At 49.6% G+C, this 18,272-nt stretch overlaps 2 protein-coding genes across 2 annotated transcripts in view; both read right to left on the bottom strand.

Moving 5' to 3' along the window:
• Window positions 1-3,467: 3,467 nt before the first annotated feature.
• LOC132571793 (E3 ubiquitin-protein ligase TRIM7-like) lies at window positions 3,468-7,525 on the bottom strand. Its single transcript, XM_060238587.1, has 4 exons — window positions 7,269-7,525; window positions 6,127-6,245; window positions 5,077-5,109; window positions 3,468-4,526 (listed from the first exon to the last, which is right to left on the bottom strand). Exons 1-4 carry the CDS (start codon window positions 7,523-7,525, stop codon window positions 4,003-4,005), a joined length of 933 nt encoding a protein of 310 aa, XP_060094570.1. The 3' UTR covers window positions 3,468-4,002.
• A 4,369-nt stretch (window positions 7,526-11,894) lies between these two features.
• LOC132571792 (tripartite motif-containing protein 10-like) overlaps window positions 11,895-18,272 on the bottom strand; it is a 49,762-nt gene continuing 43,384 nt past the window's right edge. The window contains exons 6-7 of the mRNA XM_060238586.1: window positions 14,349-14,381; window positions 11,895-12,412 (exon numbers count right to left, since the gene is read on the bottom strand). Coding sequence (XP_060094569.1) covers window positions 11,895-12,412; window positions 14,349-14,381 — 551 coding nt within the window. The remainder of the gene's footprint in view (window positions 12,413-14,348; window positions 14,382-18,272) is intronic.

The following is an 18,272-nucleotide window of genomic DNA, read 5'->3' as shown; positions in this document are numbered from 1 at the left end:
ATGCGAGTGTCTCTCTCTGCTTGCCCCTTTCCCACACTGCAATGCATGCGGGTTGTTCCCTGCAAGCTCAGATCTGGAGGCAGAGTCCGGAGCCACAGGAGGGCAGAAATTACTGCACTGAAGGGAGTCACATTTCCAAAAACTCCCCCCCTCCCCCAATAAAGAAAAGTCCAGGCAGACAGAAAAACAACAAATCAGAGGAAGGGGCGAGGATATAGCCTCTCTCCCTGGAGGGCTAGTTTTCTATTGGCAATGGAGCATGTTGGTGAGGCCCATTCTTCTCATTGCCGTGGTGCTTGCACAGGGGACCACCTCTACCTAGATCAGAGCCAGGCCAAGTAGGTACCACCCATATTGATTTTGGCAGTGGGTGAATGAGATGACCCGAACCTACCTGGGGTTTGCTCTCCTGCGTTTGTTACCTGTCAGTAAGTCCCAGTTTCTTCCTTCTGGAAGGGAAGAGCTTTTCCTGGACAATCTGCAGGTCAGGCTGATAAGTATCTCAGTACCTGCCTGTAGATTTCAGTGCTTTCCTGTTTCAGCCTTTCTTTCTTATCTTACTGCCGTCCCACCAATCACTCTTAGCCAAGAACTTTGGTCTCAACAAAAAGAACATTTTTTTCTGAGAAAGCCATTGGTATGGTTTACATGCAATCTGTTATTAATCTTTATGACTTCTACAGATGTATCGATTGCAGTAGTATGGTTTCATTGCTATGGCTTTAGAACACAAAAATAATTATTCCAGTAGCAGTTCAAAGGCTGTTAGTTGTTCTGAAAAACGCAAACCCTGTCTAGACTAGTTGTGGAATATCACCAGAGCAGAAGAGCCTGCTGTTTGAGAACCAGGGCTGGAGATACAAGGCCCTGCACTCATAAAAAGAACCCCCTGGGAGGAGTCTAGAGTGGACCATCTCTTGATCTGCTAACTTTGGATTGTTTCTTAACACAAGGGTCCAGGAAGACTAGGCCCTGGTCCAGCTTTTGAGGTGCCTAGCAGCAATTTTAAAAACTGTTGAGATGCCATCATAATGACCTACTGTGGCAATGACTAGTCTAACACCCTAACTTCCTTAGATCTGTTGTGAGGTGAAGACAGGAAAATAACAGAAGCCACTTTGAGTGCACTTCTGAGGTAAAGGCAGCAGAGACAAGGAGAACAGAGCGTAGCCTCTCTTTTACAGAATAAAGAAAGGGGATGAGTTCAGAACTTCCCTGAACTGTCACAGTCCGTGTGGTGTTGTGATTGCAGCATCTGTCTGGGATTTATGAGATCTAGGTTTGTATCCTCAATCTGCCACAGAAGCTTGGAGGCGGACTGAGGGCCAGTCACGCACTCTCAGCCAGATCTAATTCCCAGGATTGTTACTGTGAGGATAAAATGCAAGACAGGAGAACGATGGGAGCTACTAGTGATCTACACTTGGAGAAAGGCAAGGTAAAATAGCAAACCAGTCTATTATGAACCAAACTGAATACTGCACCGAAGGAATAATTTCCAAGAAATCACTATTCTGTTTTCAATTAAAGAGACAGTATATTTTACACATGCTCCTGTAAGAATGGGAAAGACTTTTGTTACAAATCTGACTACGTTGGTTACAGTTCACAAAAAGGGGTCATGATTCTCTCTTTGGCTACATCAGATATTGCTGTAACTCTTTTGACGGAAGGCAGAACTGCTCCTTCAGTATTCAAAATACCATCAAATACTGGGAGCACAGCAAGTGAGAGGCAGGAGAGTGGGACAGACCCCCGGAATCACTAACGAAAGTGATGGGCGTCTTGCCTGCATCTCCAGCTCCTTCTCTCCCTTCTACAACGGTTGGGGAAAAGGAGGCACCCTGGATTTCCCCACCCCCCTTCTTCTTGCAGAACCGGGACAGCGTATCTAATTTTGAACAGTGCATATTGAAAAACCCAGAAAACAGGGCCAGGTATACATGGGAGACATTTTTCTACAAACCCATGGCAACACTTCTCCCAAGGTTTGCTAAAAATATCCCAAAAAGTTTTTTAAAAAATAAAAAATTTAATAGGTGGAGAAACTTCTACCCTGTCATGAACATAAGAGAAGCCATGTTGGATCAGGCCAAGGGCCCATCCAGCCCAACAGTGGCCAAAAAAACCAGGTGCCATCAGGAGGTCCATCAGTGGGGCCAGGACTACTAGAAGCCCTCCCACTGTGCTCCCCAGAGCACCAAGAATACAGAGAATCACTGCCCCTGACAGAGTTCCATAAATACCCTGTGGCTAATAGCCACTGATGGACCTCTGCTCCATGTTTATCCTATCCCCTCCATGGGATTCCAACTGCCAGTCTGGAGGTGGGAGGAGCAGCTGCCCCAAGAGCTAGGTGTGTGAGGAAGGAGGAAAAACAAAGCCGACCAATATCACTCACACCCATCCCACCCCCATGGGAGCCTGGCTGGATGGGCAAAAGTTGACTTGAAACTGCTATATCCCTGGCACTGTGGGAAGGCAGGGAGAAGGCCAAGTGGGGAGCTGTTGCTGCCCACATGCCATTGCCCAGTAAGGCGACAGATAGAAGCAGCAGCAGGTGGGAGGGATTAGGGGGCCCACCATATCCCCATTACTACTGTGTGATTCAGGCAGGAGGAGATGTGGGTGCATGAGGCTGACCGGGTGCCTGATCAGTGGCCAACATGGAAGGAATGGGACTCCTGCCTGTGTCTGAAGAGTCCCCTCTTTGTTACCACCACGTTTTTCTGAATTCTAGATTGCACACTAGTGGGATTGTAAACACTTGTGTTGCAGTGCACAGTTTGGTGGACTTGAATGGGCAAGGCCTGGGTTCAAATTTCTGCTCAGCTGTGAATCTCATTTGCTCTTGGCCTAACTTCCCTCACAGAGCCATTTGAGGATAAAACGTGACCACCCAGTGCCTTAGAAACACAATTGAAAGGATCCAGGTGGGCAGCCGTGTTGGTCTGAAGTTGTAGAACAAAGTAGGAGTCCAGTAGCACCTTTAAGACCAACAAAGTTTTATTCAGAATGGAAGCTTTCGTATGCATGCACACTTCTTCAGACAATGGAATGGGGTACAGTGAGCAGAGCTACTTATAGCTGGTGGGCAGTGCTACCAACTTTGCATTCTGAACCACTGCCTATCAGCAGCTCTGCTCGCTGCCCCCCATTCCATTGTCTGATGAAGTCTGCATGCATACGAAAGCTTCCATTCTGAATAAAAGATGCTACTGGACTCCTGCTTTGTTCTACAAGTTAAAGGAGATGGCTGCGTGGATGAAAAGGGCTTATAATGGCTTCAGGAGAAAAAAAAACAATGCAAGCATAACGCAGCAGAATCCTGGCTATGAAAATCCCCTTTCTGGTTTTCCTTCCATCTGGAGGGGAGGGGGGCTTCTAGTCAATAAATTAGGGGACTCCAGTCTGGCAGTTATGACATTCCCCTCCCTGCCCCTCCCCCAAAAGTCAAGTCAGCCCAGTTTTCAAGGTAACATAACTTTATCATAAGCATAACACAATCATTTGTTTAACTGAAAGCCAAGTGCTATGAAGATATCAACTCTGATAGGAGCAGGATCTCCAGTGTCCCTCACAGTGGGTTCAGTGAACACAAGAAATCCCAGCAGATGGTGCCCAGTAAACCAAAGTAAACTAGAAGTCCAGAAAACGGATTTAATCTTGCACGGCCTTCTCTTCTTCTGTGGACCCTGCAGTTGTTCTTCTCATGCTTGAGCGGAAAGGAGGCTGCAGGAGACCCAGGGGGAGGGTCCATTCAGAGCTCTCCTTTGGAATAAGCTGCTATTCTTTGTAATGCGAAATGCGTTAATTCTTGTTTTGAGAAATAAGCTACAAAGAAAAAAGGGAATGTTGGGAAATGGAAGGAAAGATGTCTCCATTTCACTCAAGTCCGTTTGGGTGCCTGGGAGCCTGGAGAGGCCTTTATAGGACTAAAAAAAGTGGGGGGAGGCTCTTGAGAATATTTTCTTCTTTATGGTCCTGGTTGAAGAAAAGGTCTTAGGAAGAGATTTTGAGGTGGCCTTTTCCACGCACCCAAAATAAGGGCAGGAGGGTCTCTCCATGGAAGGAGGCTCCAGAGAACTCGTAGAGAAGGGCTGCTCGGTCAGCATCAAAAAAGGACACTCGACCCCCAGTATAGTTCAGGCACACTCGGATCCTCTTGAGCTCCCCAGTCACAGTCAACAGTCTGTAACAGCCATGGCCTGTTACAGAAACCTTGTAGCTGCCCCCCCACTTCCCTGCTTTCCAGATCCCTTCGTCAGGATTCAAGATGAAGGTTCCCTTCCTCCTGACAGATTTTCTGGCCACACCCACAGCCCATGCTTCCTCACTTCTCACAAGGACTTCCCAGAAATGGCAGCCTCCTGTGAATCCCTCACGGCCCAGCACAATATACTCCCCGTCAAATCTCTCAGGATTGTGGGGCAGAGCCTGAGTTTTTAATCCTGCTTGCACACTTTTCTGATCCTCAGACAGGATGAGTCGTGGATGGGCCGTGTCTGGATCCAGAGTCACATTTGCTGTTGAGGGAAAATGAGGACAGAAGAATGGCATCAGCTGAGGGATTCCACCCTCTGACTTGTTCTGTTTCCTTCTCTTGCCACTCATGGCCTTCTCCCACCTTCGCCACACTCTCCCTTGGTGAAAAGGCTCTCCTGCCTCCTCCTGCCCTTTTAAAAGGCAGAGCTGTTTTCCTGTGGGCTTCCTGTGTGATCTACCCTGAGCTGGAAAAATGGATGGCTCAACAGCCACCTTTGGTGGAAGAACACCAAGACTTTCCTTATAAACCTCAGCCAAGCTCTTGCACAGAAACTGTTCTCCCATGATTTCAATGTGGCAGCAGGTAGGTGAAAAGAGCCAGTTCATCCCCTCAGAGTTCATCTTTTATTTCACCCTTACTGACATCCTCAGAACACAAAGGAACTGGCTGTGGCAGGGAAAGTAGGATTTTGAGGAACGAAACAATAGTGTTTAGTAATGTTATCTCTGAGAACACCAAGTAGAACACAAATTGTAAGGTGAAGCTTTTTAGTTTAGAAATAATTGATTAGTGTATGAAGAAAAATGTACCTTTCTGCAGGTGAAGTCCAAAACCCAGAGTGTCTGAGGAAGCAAAGGGACAGAAACTGAACAACAGAAAGAATTGCTTATCACAAATCTTGGGATAAAATTATCAGTTAATAACTGTCTTTTTTCTCTTGGGAAGGGTAGGTGGCATGGTATAGCCTCAATTCGTCAGATCGCAGAAGCTAAGCTGGGCTTGTACTTGAATAGAAGACCGAAGAAGACTCTGCAGAGGGGGGAAAACAGCAGTCTCTATTCTCACTTGCCTTGAATACCTCTTAATGGGGCCACCATAAGTCATTTGTGACTTCATGGTACATATCTTAGAAGCTACTCTGGGGCAGAGAATTGTGTACAACTATGCAGATTCATTTTCACAAGTCAATTTGAGTTACCTGAGAGTCACTTCAGAGGAATTATGGTAAGGACTGCAGAACAAGAGTCCAATCCAGCTAAATTTAGAACGATTCGAAACAGAGGTTCCACAGTGCCATCCTGAGCAAAGTTACACCCTTCTGAACTCACTGATTTCAATGGGCTCAGAAGGGTGTAACTAAGACAGCACTGTGATCCCCTTGAGACCATTCTGTGGGCTCAACAAGACATATTCAAGCAAACATACATAACCAAAGGGATCAGTTTTGATCAGTCCAATTAGGCCACAGACGCTTTACAAAGATGTGACCCTAAAAAGTATCAGGTGGACATCTTCATTAAATGAACAATGCCCTTAAGGGCAGTTTCCTCCCCCTCCCATTCATTTTAGGGGCCCCTTCTACCATCTATCTACCTTGAAGTTTGCCAGTGCATGGTCACACAAACGCCTACAGATCAGCAATATAGAACCAATTTTGAGAAATCCATATAATGCAATTGTGAGCTAAAGCAGCAGAATTCTGACCAGAAAAATTTACATGGTGAATTAAAATAGCCTTCTGATACATACATTCCCCATGTTCCTGGGTTTGTTAATCATATAAGCAGCCTGGAGCAGACTAAAACACATCTGGCCCACTCTAATGTCCTGTCCGAATTCCTGCAGTGATTCTTCTTTACCTTTAAATTGCTTCTTGATGCCCTCCAAAAGGGTATTTAAACTTGAGAAGTCCCAGATGTGCCACTTCAGTACAAGAGGTAAAGCCGCTGGATTCTCAAATGACTCCCATATTTCATACCTGGAGAAAATCTTGTTATGGTGCTGTTCATACAATTCAGAACCCACACACACACATACCCCCTTCCCCCTGGATCAAAGAAGCAGAGGAAGGAACTGACAGTCTAGAGCAGGGGTCCTCAAACTGCGGCCCGCTGAGGACGTTTATGCGGCCCACCGGGTTATGGCAAAATCAGACCGGAAGTGACGTTCGACCTAAACTCGTGTTAGCAACGCACACTTCCGGCACTGGGCTGAGGCGGCAGAGACTGAGGTGATACTGAGGTGAGGTGAGTTCCCAGGCCGGGGTGTGTGGTGTGGGGAAGGGAGAGAGATGCAGAAGACGGAGAACTGACGGCTCGCGGCCTTGTACAGTAACGGCAGTCCGGCCCTCCAACAGTCTGAGGGACAGTGAACTGGCCTCCTATTTAAAAAGTTTGAGGACCCCTGGTCTAGAGAGACCAGCTGATGCTGAAAGAACATAAAGATGGGGTGGGCCTCTTTGGAGATGAATGTTCACCACATTGTAGTTCCTGCTTTCTTAAGAACTGGATCTGGGTTCCTCACAGCCAGACTGCATCTGCAGGGAATGGCTACCAAAAAATAAAACTGAGCCCTCAGATTGCTTTCCACTCACACTAGCTGGTTTTGTGCACGAAAATAGTACTGTATTTGCCAATTTCTGCTGCTCCTTGTGGAGTAATTTGCTGGGACTGTGGGCACACATGTGAAGGACCAAAATTACATTAAGACCTGAGAATCTCCTGTCTGCAGACTGGCAGCCCCTCCCTGCGAGTGTAGTCGCTACAATAAGTTAGCCTCATAGCAGAATGGCAAACAAAGAACAATACACTTGTGCATTCTTTCAAGTCTCTGGAAGTTGCTTCTCAGGGGAAAGGGGCGTAAGAAATTAACAAGTCATTAGGCAGGTGCTTACAAATAACAAACCACAATTAATGGGGCGTGGTTATTAGATCAGGGGCTGGACCACTGACCACGCAGAGGGAGGCTTCCTCCTCCTCCTCGCGGACTCCCCCCTTCGCACCGGCCTCTTGCAGAGCGACTCTCTCGGCTATTTCCACCATGTTGGCCAGCTGCTGGTTCGGCCTGAGGCTGCTGGGCTGAGCTTTTCCTCTGCACTGGGGACAGGAAGGCTCGGCGGCCCCCGCCTCCCTCCAGCTGCGGGTCAGGCAGGCTCGGCAGAAGTTGTGGCCGCACTCGGTGACGGTCCCTGAAGAAGTCCAGGCAGATGGAGCAAGAGGCTTCCTCGCAGAGCTCCTTCAGGGTACCTTCAGCCGCCATAGCAGCCGCCTCCGCCAAGCGAGGAGAGAGACGAAGAGAGCTACTTTCGCTTTCCCTTCCTGGAAATCAACCCCCTGCCGGCGCCCAATCAGCGGCCGAAGACGAACCGGCGCCAAGAAAGAGAGTGGCGGGAAGACAGCCCTTGGCAGGGAATTCGATCCTGATGGGGAGCAAAGTCTGAGTTCAGCGCAGGCTTCATTTGGGGCAGGAGCTCACAGGAGCCCCGCTCCGGAACCTCTGAACTATATCCTGCTTTCTTTCTTAACCCCACCCCCCAAAAAACACCTTGCTTCTGGGCTCCATTGCTCAACCCCCCTGTGAGAATTTTGCTGAACTCTAAGCTTTGACAAACTTTCCACACACACAAATAAGGGGGAAATAATCCAAACATATGAAGCAGAGAGGTAGAAATCTTCATCATGCCACTGTGACCACGTAGGAGAAAGTACTTTTAAAAGTATGATGGGAGTAAGGTTTTATTAGGACAGTTATCATTCAAGATGCAGTTTAAGGTAGATGCTGAGCTGCTATAATTTAGGACACCTTCGGGTAATGTCAGGGGTGTGTGGCATATGCAAATGAGTTGTGCTAATGAGCCCTGGCATCTCTTTTTCTATGAAATGACCCCTGGTTCAGCGGCACCTTTAAGACCAAAATGTTATATTCCGAGTATATGGAGAGAGGTTCCCTTTACCCTCCTTCGGCTGCTATTTGGAGCGCCCGGAAGGGGAGAGGCTTCCCTTTGGCCTCTAGGGCCTGGCCCATGCAGTGTCCCAGGGGCTGAGTGGTTTCCCTGCAGGGCTTGATGGGGGGGCGGGTGGGTTTCCAGCAGCTCCCCCCACCCCACCCCCCAAAAAAGACATCCTGGAAAGGTTCCCCCCAAAGATGAAATTAAGTCTGTGGCAGAAAACCAAGAGTGCCTTGACCTGGATAACCCAGGCAAACCCGATCTTCTCAGATCTCAGAAACTAAGCAGGGTCGACCTGGTAAGTGTTTGGATGGGAGACCTCTTTGGAATACCAAGTGAGGAAGACAAGGGCAGGCTTTATTCAGCCACCTCTCTGAATATCCTCCTGGCCCCCAGTAGGGGTCAGTCACCAGAGGACACCATGACTTCCAGGTGTGTGCACACACACACACACACACACAGAAAATAACAAAAATACCAGAGAGAGAGAACCTAGCAGTAAACTTCCTGAGTCTTTTCATTTCCCCGCTAAAACACCATCTGTATGCTGACTCCTGTTGCAAAGCAACAATGAAAAGATACAGTGTTTGAGCAGAAATGCCACTGGGGACAAAAGAGCCCAGAAGCCCCTTCCCCTTGCTTGATTTCCCTATTTAAGCAGCAGCTTCCCTAGCTACACTTTGGGCAAGGAAATAAACCTCCAGGGGGGGGGGGGGGGGAGAGAAATCTACATGCGGCCAGGGCTTTTTTTGTAGCAGGAACTCCTTTGCATATTCGGCCACACACCCCTGATGTAGCCCATCCTCCTGGAGCTTACAGTAGGCCCTGTAAGAAAACCCCTGTAAGCTCTTGGAGGATGGGCTACATCAGGGGTGTGTGGCCTAATATGCAAAGGAGTTCCTGCTACAAAAAAAAGCCTTGCAAGCATCCCAAGTATCCCCCCCCCCCTTAGAATCAGCACCGTCTGAATCCCAGAAGGCTAAATTCAGTCTCAGTAGGGTAGCTATCAGTGCTTCTAGCAAGTTTTGGGGGAGGAGTGTTCAGGGAATGAGCTGTCTCTGAGTAAAATCCCAGCTGCAAGATCTCCCCCACCCCTGCCCTTCTCAGCTCAGTACATACCAGGTGTTAGCTACTGGGGAGAGCAGCCCGCCTCAGCACTGACCACACAAGGCCCCTGTGCAGGCATCCAACAGCCCTGCCAATTCATTTTGCTGGTTTCAGCTGGAACAGTTGGAAGGGGGGGGGTAGATCCCGGTGGGCACCTGTTTTGGTCTGAAGCAGCAGCACAAAGTCCGACTCCAGGGGAGCCTTTGAGACCAACACAGTTTTATTCAAGGGATCAGCTTTTGTGTGCAAGCACACTTCCTCCAATACACTGAAATGGAAGGTGACAGTTCATGGATATGCAGACAGTGGAAATTAGCATACAGTGTAATGACAATGTTTTAATAGATGCAAAAACTAAAGAGGAATAAGATGTTAAGTTTCTATAGTCACTATTTGTTTGAATTTAATTACTGGAAAAACACTGATGCTGCTTTCAGGAAGAAAAGAGATCCATTTTTCACAGGTCCTTCTGTTGGAAATTGTTATGTGATCCTGGCTACACAAAAAAAGGACAGCAGCTTTTTCTGTTGCTACATAAGATATTCATGCAGGTTTTTTGGACAGTTGCAGAACCGCTCGTTCCATATTCCAATTGGCCATTGAAGAAGATGATGACATTGCATCTATATGCCACCCTCCACTCAGAGCAGCTCACAATCTCCTTTAACTTCCTCCCCCACAACAGACACCCTGTGAGGTGGGTGGGGCTGAGAGGGCTCTCTCAGAAGCTGCTCTTTCAAGGACAACTCCTGAGATAGCTATGGCTGATCGAAGGCCATTCCAGTAGCTGCAAGTGGAGGAGTGGGAAATTAAATGTGCCTAGGATCTATGAGACCAAGGTTCAAATCCTTGATCTGCCACGTGGTGTAGTGGTTGTGCATGGACTCTTATCTGGGAGAACCAGGTTTGATTCCCCACTCCTCCACTTGCAGCTGCTGGAATGGCCTTGGGTTAGCCATAGTTCTCGCAAGAGTTGTCCTTGAAAGGGCAGCTGTTATGAGAGTCCTCTCAGCCCCACCCACCTCACAGGGTGTCTGTTGTGGGGGGAGAAGATATAGGAGATTGTAAGCCGCTCTGAGTCTATGATTCAGAGAGAAGGGCGGGGTTTAAATCTGTAGTCTTCTTCTTTTCCCAGATGAGAGTCCGCGCACTTAACCACTACACCAGACAGGCTCTCACACCAAACTGGCTCTAAACATTGTGAATGCAGCAATCTATGGGGTGGGTGAGTGGGACAGACCTCTGGACAATAAAAGGGATGGGCATCTTTGGGTGTCTCTCCAGCTTCTTCTCTTCCTTCCAGCTGTTGGGAAAAGGAGGGGCCCTGCATTTCCCTTTCCCTCTCTTCTTGTGGAGGGGGGACATTAGCATCTAATTTTGAACCTGGCAGCCCTGCATATCAGAAAATCCAAGGAATGAAGCCAGATACATGCAGGAGATATTTTTTCCAGGCCAAGGACACACTGCCCCCCCACCCCCCCACCCCTTTGCAGAAAAATCCAAGCAGCAAAATTGCCCTTGTAGACTTTTCAGAAAAGACTGAGGTCTTGCAAACGTAGGGTTTGTAGAATCTTTCGGGCTCATGTGCCGTGTTCTACTGGAGAAAGTTTTCCTTCCAGACGTTTCGTTCTCAGCTGCGGAGAACATCCTCAGTGGTGTTGCAGCCGGAGCAGGCGCTCTGACCTTCTTGGCTGCTGTGCATTGATGCACACAGCCAAGAAGCACTGCATTGATGCACAGCAGCCAAGAAGGTCAGAGCGCCTGCTCCGGCAGTGGCAACCGGCTAAGTGCATCTGCGTGGCCCATAGCCTTGCCGGCTCGGTGGACTAGTGTGTACATGTAAGAGTTGAGGAATTGATTCCACCTCAACACGCGCTGTGAAAGTATTTGGGGGGGTTGGCGGTCTGGGGCCAGCAGACCTAAGAGCGGCTTGTGGTCAGTGGCTATTGTGAACCTTCGCCCATACAGATAGTCATGAAACTTGTGGACCCCCGCCACGATGGCCAAAGCCTCCTTATCTATTTGCGCGTAATTGCGCTCGGCCTGTGTGAGTGTACGCTGGCGGCGGTCGTGGCCTGTGGGTCGCCCTGTCTCCGCTGTAGCCGACGTGGTTAGGATCCCATCCTCGTCGCCACTATAAGGTACCAGAATTGGAGACATAGGTCGGGCAACATACTTTATTGCAGGTTCATTACACACACGAGAGAGAGAACACGCGGGCCGGGTCCCGCTTATATACATCGCCCGGAACATCCCCCCAGACTGGCCAGTCCAATCCTGGCCAGTCCACTTCCCGCCACTGATGGTGATTGGCGGGTGCTCAGCGCGCTCCGCGGAGTCGTCTGGGTGTCCCCAGTCGCCTCCGCTGGCTGCGCGGACTAACGCTATTTCGGTATAACGAAATGGTTGCGGCGATACACTACACCTCCCCTCCCCAAACCCCGCCCTCTCCCAGATCTACCTCCCAAAGTATCCAGGTGTTTTCCAACACAGACCCGGCAACCCTAGACAGGAGAAGTCTTTACAGGTATGGAGAAATAATATTCCCGATGGTTCTGGTGTCAAGAAAAAGTCCTATGAAGAGATTTTGAGGTAGCCTTTTCCAGGCACCCGAAAGAAGGGCAGGAGGGTCTCTCCATGGAAGGAGGCTCCAGAGAACTCGTAGAGAAGGGCTGCTCGGTCAGCATCAAAAAAGGCCACTCGACCCCCAGCATAGTTCAGGCACACTCGGATCCTCTTCAGCTCCCCAATCACAGTCAGGGGAGGGTAATGGTTTTTTATATAAGCCTTCTGCATCCCTGCCCACTTCCCCACAGCCCAGATCCCTTCCTCAGGAGTAAGAGTGAGTTCTCCCTTCCTCTTCACAGACTTTCTGGCCACCCCCACAGCCCAGCTTTCCTCACTTCCCACAAGGACTTCCCAGAAATGGCAGCCTCCTGTGAATCCCTCACAGCCCAGCACAGCAGCATGACTTCCAAATCGCTCAGGACTGTTGGGCAGAGCTTGAGCTTCTTCTCCTCGTCTCACACTTTTCTGACCCTCAGACAGGATGAGCCATCTATAGGCTGTGTCCGGATCCAGAATCACATTTGCTGTTGGAGGAAGATGAGGGAACAAGAAGTGAAACGGCATCAGCTGGGGGATTTCCAGCTTGGTTTCCTTCTCCTGCCAGCCATGGCCTCCTCCCACCTCTACCACCCTCCCCTTGGTCATCAGGCTCTCCTGCCTGCTCCTGCCCTTCTAAAAGCTTCAGAAGACTGACAAGCTTCAGAAGGCAGACAATGTACACAACAAGCACCCACAGGGACACAATCTATTTCCTCCCATATCCCACCCCTGAAAAGAGAACGATGAAGGAGAGAAAAAAAACAATGGCAATTTCAGTCACAGGTTTCTTTGGTTGGAAATCACACACAAGAACAGAAGATTTGTCTCCCTTACCAAGAATCTTCCTTCTCGCTGGTCCTGGGGTGGGGCAGTCTCTACTTCTGGGAGAAGCTCATTGCTGGAGAGTCCAGAAACTTGCTATTCCGGGAGGAGAGGGGCTTCGCTCCCAGGCCCCAGTCTGGCCCTGAAGCAGCACAACTCCCTCTCCAAATGATCAAACATGAAATCAGACCTCCAATAAAATGGTCCAAAAAAGCCTCCAACCAACCACACAGAGAACAGGGTGAAGAACTCAAAAGAGATGCCCACCAGTTCAGGAAACTGAAACTGAGGCAAAGAAGCCCCATAGAGTCAATACAGCACACCTACTCTGGCTGAAGTGCCTTCTGAGAAGGGGAATTCGCCCCCTTGGATGGGAAGAGACTGCCCTACTCTAGGACCACCGACAAGGAAGATGCACAGTGAGACAAATCTTCCATTCTCCAGTGGTCCGGGGTGGGGAAGTCTCCACATCTGGCACATAAGACAGCAGCATGCCTCAGAGAGGGGAAGAATCTCAGACTCTAGCCTGAAAAGGTATGCTCCAGGACCATTTTCTTCCAAAAGTAGTCTCAGCTGAGCCCATTTTGTCAATTCTGTAATGATGATTGGAGCAATTTCCAGGTTGCAGCCCTACAGACCACCTCTAAGGAAGGGAAGGACCGGATAAAGCTGAGGTTTCTGCCCCTCTGAGGGAGTGGGCTGTAACACCCAAAGGGGGATCCAGTCCCCTGGACTTATATGCCAGGAAAATGCAGCCTCTGACCCATCTGCTAATGGTGGATGTGGAGACCTTATGGCCTAAGGAACATTCCCTAAAAGGAATCAAATCTATTGGAAACAAACAATTAAATGCCTCCAAAAGTGAGGGAAAGAAATGCTCACCGTAGGACAGGGTCAGGGAAATAGTGGCCACAGGGGTTGGGAAAATCTGGATTCTGCCACCCACATAGCAGCTGCCCAAACTTCACTGCAATCCTTTCCAAAACTCCAGTGGAAACTTGGTTTAAGTAAGCTGGGAAAACCCAGAAGGTGCCTGAATGCAATGGAGAAGCAGCGGAAAACCTGCTACACATTGAACAAGGGGCAGAGCTAGAACTGACAGAAATATCCTTGGTACTTAATTCAAATTGCTCCACCCCCAACTGCTACAAAAATTAATGCCTGTTCTGGTATCTGCAGTGGAAATTTTAAAAGAATTGCAATATTACCAGTTGGAACTTCTTCTGGACTGGAGTTACCAACATGGAGCTATTGAACATCAGGCATGATCTACCCTGGGCTGGCAAACCTGATGCCCCACCTTTGGCAGGAGAATAGAGAGACTTTTCTTATGGAACTCAGTCAACCTGTTGTCCAGCAACCATTCTCCCATCATTTAAATATGGCGGCAGGTTTCATCCCCTCAACCTTTTCTTTCACCCTTACCAACATCCTCAGCACAAGAAGGAACTGGCTGTGGCAGGGAGCATAAGATTTTGAGGAACGAAACAAGAGCATTCAGTTGTGTTATCTCGGAGAACACCAAGTGGGAGAACACAAATTGTTAGGGGAAGCTTTTTAGTTTAGAAATAATTGATCAGTTTATGAAGAAAAATGTACCTTTCTGCAGATGAAGTCCAGAATCCAGAGTGTCTGAGGAAGCAAAGGAATGGAAAGTGAGCAGCAGGCCCTTCTTGTGACAAAAATACCAGCTAATAATACTATTTTCTTTTGGGGAGGGGAGGGGCATGATACAGCCCAGTGTTGTCAAACTGCTGAAGCTAAGATGAGTCGGTACTTGGATCGACCAAAGAAGACTCTGCAGAGGAAGAAAACAGCAAACACTGGTCTTGATCAGCTCCTGGTGGGGGTTGCCAGAAGTCATTTGTGACTTGATGGCACACAGGTACATATTTCTTCTGAGTTACAGCTTCAGGGTCAAGTAGAAACTATCTTGGGGGTGGGGGATTGTGTACAAATATTCAGATTTGTGTTCACAAGTCATTGGAGTTGAGATTCATGTCACAGAAAGTACACTAAGGACTGCAGCCCAAGGGTCCAATCTGGCTAAATTTAGGATGCTTCTAGACAGAGTCTCCGCAGCACATACTGAGCTGAGTTACACTCTTCAGACTCACTGATTTCAATGGGCTTCGAAGGGTATGACTCTACTTTAAAACCAGTCTGTCCCTTTGAGACCATTCTGTGGGCTCTGCTACGACATATTCAAACAAACACAAACATCCAATCAAAGGGACCAGTTTTGATAAGTCTGATTTGGTCACAGACACATTGCAGAGAGAAGGGGGGGGGTGTCCCTGAAATGGATCCAGCGGCTGTTTCATTAAAAATAGATGCCCAAAAGAGCAGTTTCCCTCCCTGTCATTTTAGGTGCTTGTTTGACCATCTACCTCACCATGTGCCCTTGCATGGTTGCAGTAATGATTAGAGATCAATAACATAATATAATTTCGAGAAGTCCATGTAATGCAATTCTGAGCTGAAGTTATGGCAGAATTCTGATCAGAAAACTTTCCATGGTGAACTAAAATGGCCTTCTGAACTGATACATAAACTCCCCACGTTCCTAGGTCTGTTAATGATACAGCCAGTGTTGTGTCCTAGGCTTAAATGGGAGAACTGTTACTTTTGGAGGGAACTGTTACTTTTGGAGGGAAGCTGAACAAGCCAAAGCTTGTACTCCACACCAGGGTTCCAGAGAAGGCCTAAGCGTGCCCAATCAGGGGAAGGATTGAAACATAAGTAGCCAATCAACATCTAGGCTCATACTGTACCCTGATAGGCCCTTAGGCCCCTGTAAATAGCCAATCCATGTACATAGTTAAGGACCAATCAGAAGGGGGCAAGAATTGTATAAAGGAGTGGGAGGTTTGAATAGAGCTCAGTCTGTGTTTGTGTTCCTGAAGTAAAGCTTGCTGAAATCACTCTCCGACTCTGGTCTCTTACTGCGCCAACCCCAGTACTTTACACTGGCGACGAGGATGGGATGCCAGTAAGAACCAGCAACAGAACCAGGAACACGGAAAGGTGGCTAAATCCAAGCCATCTGGGTCCGCACCTCCGCTCTGCGCACACCCCAGCTCGCAAGCCGCCCAGACACGCTGCCAAGAATGGAGGCGCCAGCCAACCTCCTACAGCCCTTTAGCATCGATCGCCCCGAGCTGTGGGACTCGTGGGTCGAAGGCTTCCAGTCATACCTGACCTTCCAGAAGATTACAGAGACTACCATGCAGAGAGCTCTGCTTATCAGTACGTGTGGCACGGAGACCGTGGACTTAGGGCTCTTCTCCAACCCAGTAAGCTCTCAGAGACGCCAGTGGACGACATCAGCGCTCTGGAGAAGTATTTCCAGCCCCAGCCAACCAAGCTCACCCGGCACTGGGACTTCTGACAAAGGACACAGAAGGCAAGCGAAACCACGATGGCGTTCTTGACAAGCCTGTGCCGGGTGGCAAGCCGATGCAGTTTCGCAGACCTCAACGAAGCCCTTCTCGACCAGTTTGTATGGGGCTTGAGGGACGAAAAACTAGTACAGAAACTCCTGTCCCTCTCCGAGTGCGACCTAACAAAGGCAATCGATGTGGCCACCAGCTGGGAGAAGGGCAGATCAGCAGAGCCACGGCTGACAAGACAGGCTGCGGCACACCAGATCAACCCGGAACCATCTACAGAGGACTCAGACGAGGACAAAGCTCTACAAACCGGCTATCGTTCAGCAGGAAGGAAGACCACCCATGTCCCACAGGGCATGAGACACAAGACACTACCTGCATGTGCAAGTTGCGGGGGCCAGCACGAGCGGAAGACCTGCCGATTCCGGAATGCCACCTGTCGACTCTGCAACAAGGAAGGCCACATCGTCTGCGCCTGCAGATTCAAATCCCGAGCACGCGTCTCGCAAAGATCTGCGCACTCTGAAGGCCAGCCAGACTTCGAGACCGACGCTCTCCACGCCCACCCATACTCGCCAGTCAGGCCCTCCAAAATCCGGGTCAATGTAGGGATCGGGGGGGGTGCCCTGCCAAATGGAGGTGGATTCTGGGGCAGCAGCATCTATTATAGCGGCAGAGACATTTTTTAAAATTCCCACCAGGCTGAGGCCTCGTCTCAGGGACCCGGGGTTTACCTTAGTGGACTTCCAGAAGAATAAGGTGCCTATCTTGGGAGTGGGCCCGGTCCCAGTCCAATACAAGGGGTTCAAGGGCCAGCTACAAGTGCTAGTGGTCAAGAACCACCTTACAAACCTTTTGGGTCTCGACTGGTTCAAGCCCCTGGGAATAGAGATCAGGGGGGTCAATAAGACTGTCGGAGTGGACTTTAACAAGGTTTGCGAAGAGTTCCTGGCCGTTTTCGATGGCACCTTGGGCTGCTACACGGGTCCCCCGGTTACACTACACCTCGACCCCACAGTGCGGCCTATTAGGCTTAAAGCGCGGCGAGTTCCATTCGCGCTCAAGCCTAAAATTGAGGAGGAACTGGATAAACTGATTGCACAGGGAATACTAGAGCCTGTCACCCACGCAACCTGGGAAACTCCCATCGTGACTCCAGTCAAGCCCAGTGGGGAGGTGCGGATTTGTGCAGACTATAAGTGCACCCTCAACAAGGCTCTTCAGGCCCACGCATACCCTGTGCCCATCGTCAGCCACGTTTTAGCCACCCTAGCCGGCGCAAAATTTTTTGGCAAGTTGGACTTGGCCCAAGCTTACCCACAGCTGCCGGTGGATGAGGCCACGGCCAACGCCCAAACAATTGTGACCCACCGGGGGGCCTTTAGAGTAAAGCGGTTGCAATTTGGCGTGAGTGTGGCTCTGGGGTTGTTCCAGGAACTCATGGACTCTCTTTTAAAAGGACTTCCCGGAGTCACTCCATTCTTCGATGATGTGCTGATCGCGGCAGCCTCGCCTGAAGAATTCGCCGCCCGCCTTAGAGGAGTCCTACAACGTTTTGAAACAGCCGGCCTCAAGGTCAAACGGGAGAAGTGCCTCCTGGGCGTGGATCGGGTGGAATTCCTGGGGTTCTCCATAGATGCCCAGGGGGGCCACCCCTCCGACGCCAAGCTGTGTGCCATCAGAGATGCTCCAGCGCCCACCAACAAGCAAGAACTCCAGGCCTTCCTCGGCCTCCTAAACTTTTATCATGCTTTCTCCCCCCACAAGGCAGCGGTGGCCGAACCCCTGCACCGACTTCTAGACAAGAACCGACCCTGGGCATGGGGCCGCCAGCACGCTAAAGCCTTCCAGGATATCAAGGGCCTCCTGATGTCCAACTCCGTCCTTGCCCATTTCGACGAGACCCTGTCCTTGGTCCTTGCATGCGACGCATCCCCTTATGGCGTGGGGGCAGTTCTGGGCCACCGACTCCCTGATGGGACCGAAGTCCCTATCGCGTACTACTCGCGGACCCTCTCGTCGGCGGAGCGGAACTACGCCCAAATCGACAAAGAAGGATTGGTAGTTGTGGCCGGCGTAAAAAAATTTCATGATTACATCTACGGCCGGCCCTTTACCCTCTATACGGACC

This window comes from Heteronotia binoei, chromosome 5 (assembly GCF_032191835.1).
Source record: "Heteronotia binoei isolate CCM8104 ecotype False Entrance Well chromosome 5, APGP_CSIRO_Hbin_v1, whole genome shotgun sequence".
In the NCBI taxonomy this organism is placed as follows: Eukaryota; Metazoa; Chordata; class Lepidosauria; order Squamata; family Gekkonidae; genus Heteronotia; species Heteronotia binoei.
Note: the sequence above shows the minus strand (reverse complement) of the source record. Positions and strands in the feature narration are given on the sequence as shown.

Coding starts and splice junctions, on each gene's coding strand:
- LOC132571793 (XM_060238587.1), bottom strand. CDS start 7,525: ATGGCGGCTGAAGGTACCCTGAAGGAGCTCTGCGAGGAAGCCTCTTGC. Junction 6,246..7,268: donor AGTCGCTCTGCAAGAGGCCG/GTGCGAAGGGGG, acceptor GATTTTCTCCAG/GTATGAAATATGGGAGTCAT. Junction 5,110..6,126: donor CATCAAGAAGCAATTTAAAG/GTAAAGAAGAAT, acceptor TTGCTTCCTCAG/ACACTCTGGGTTTTGGACTT.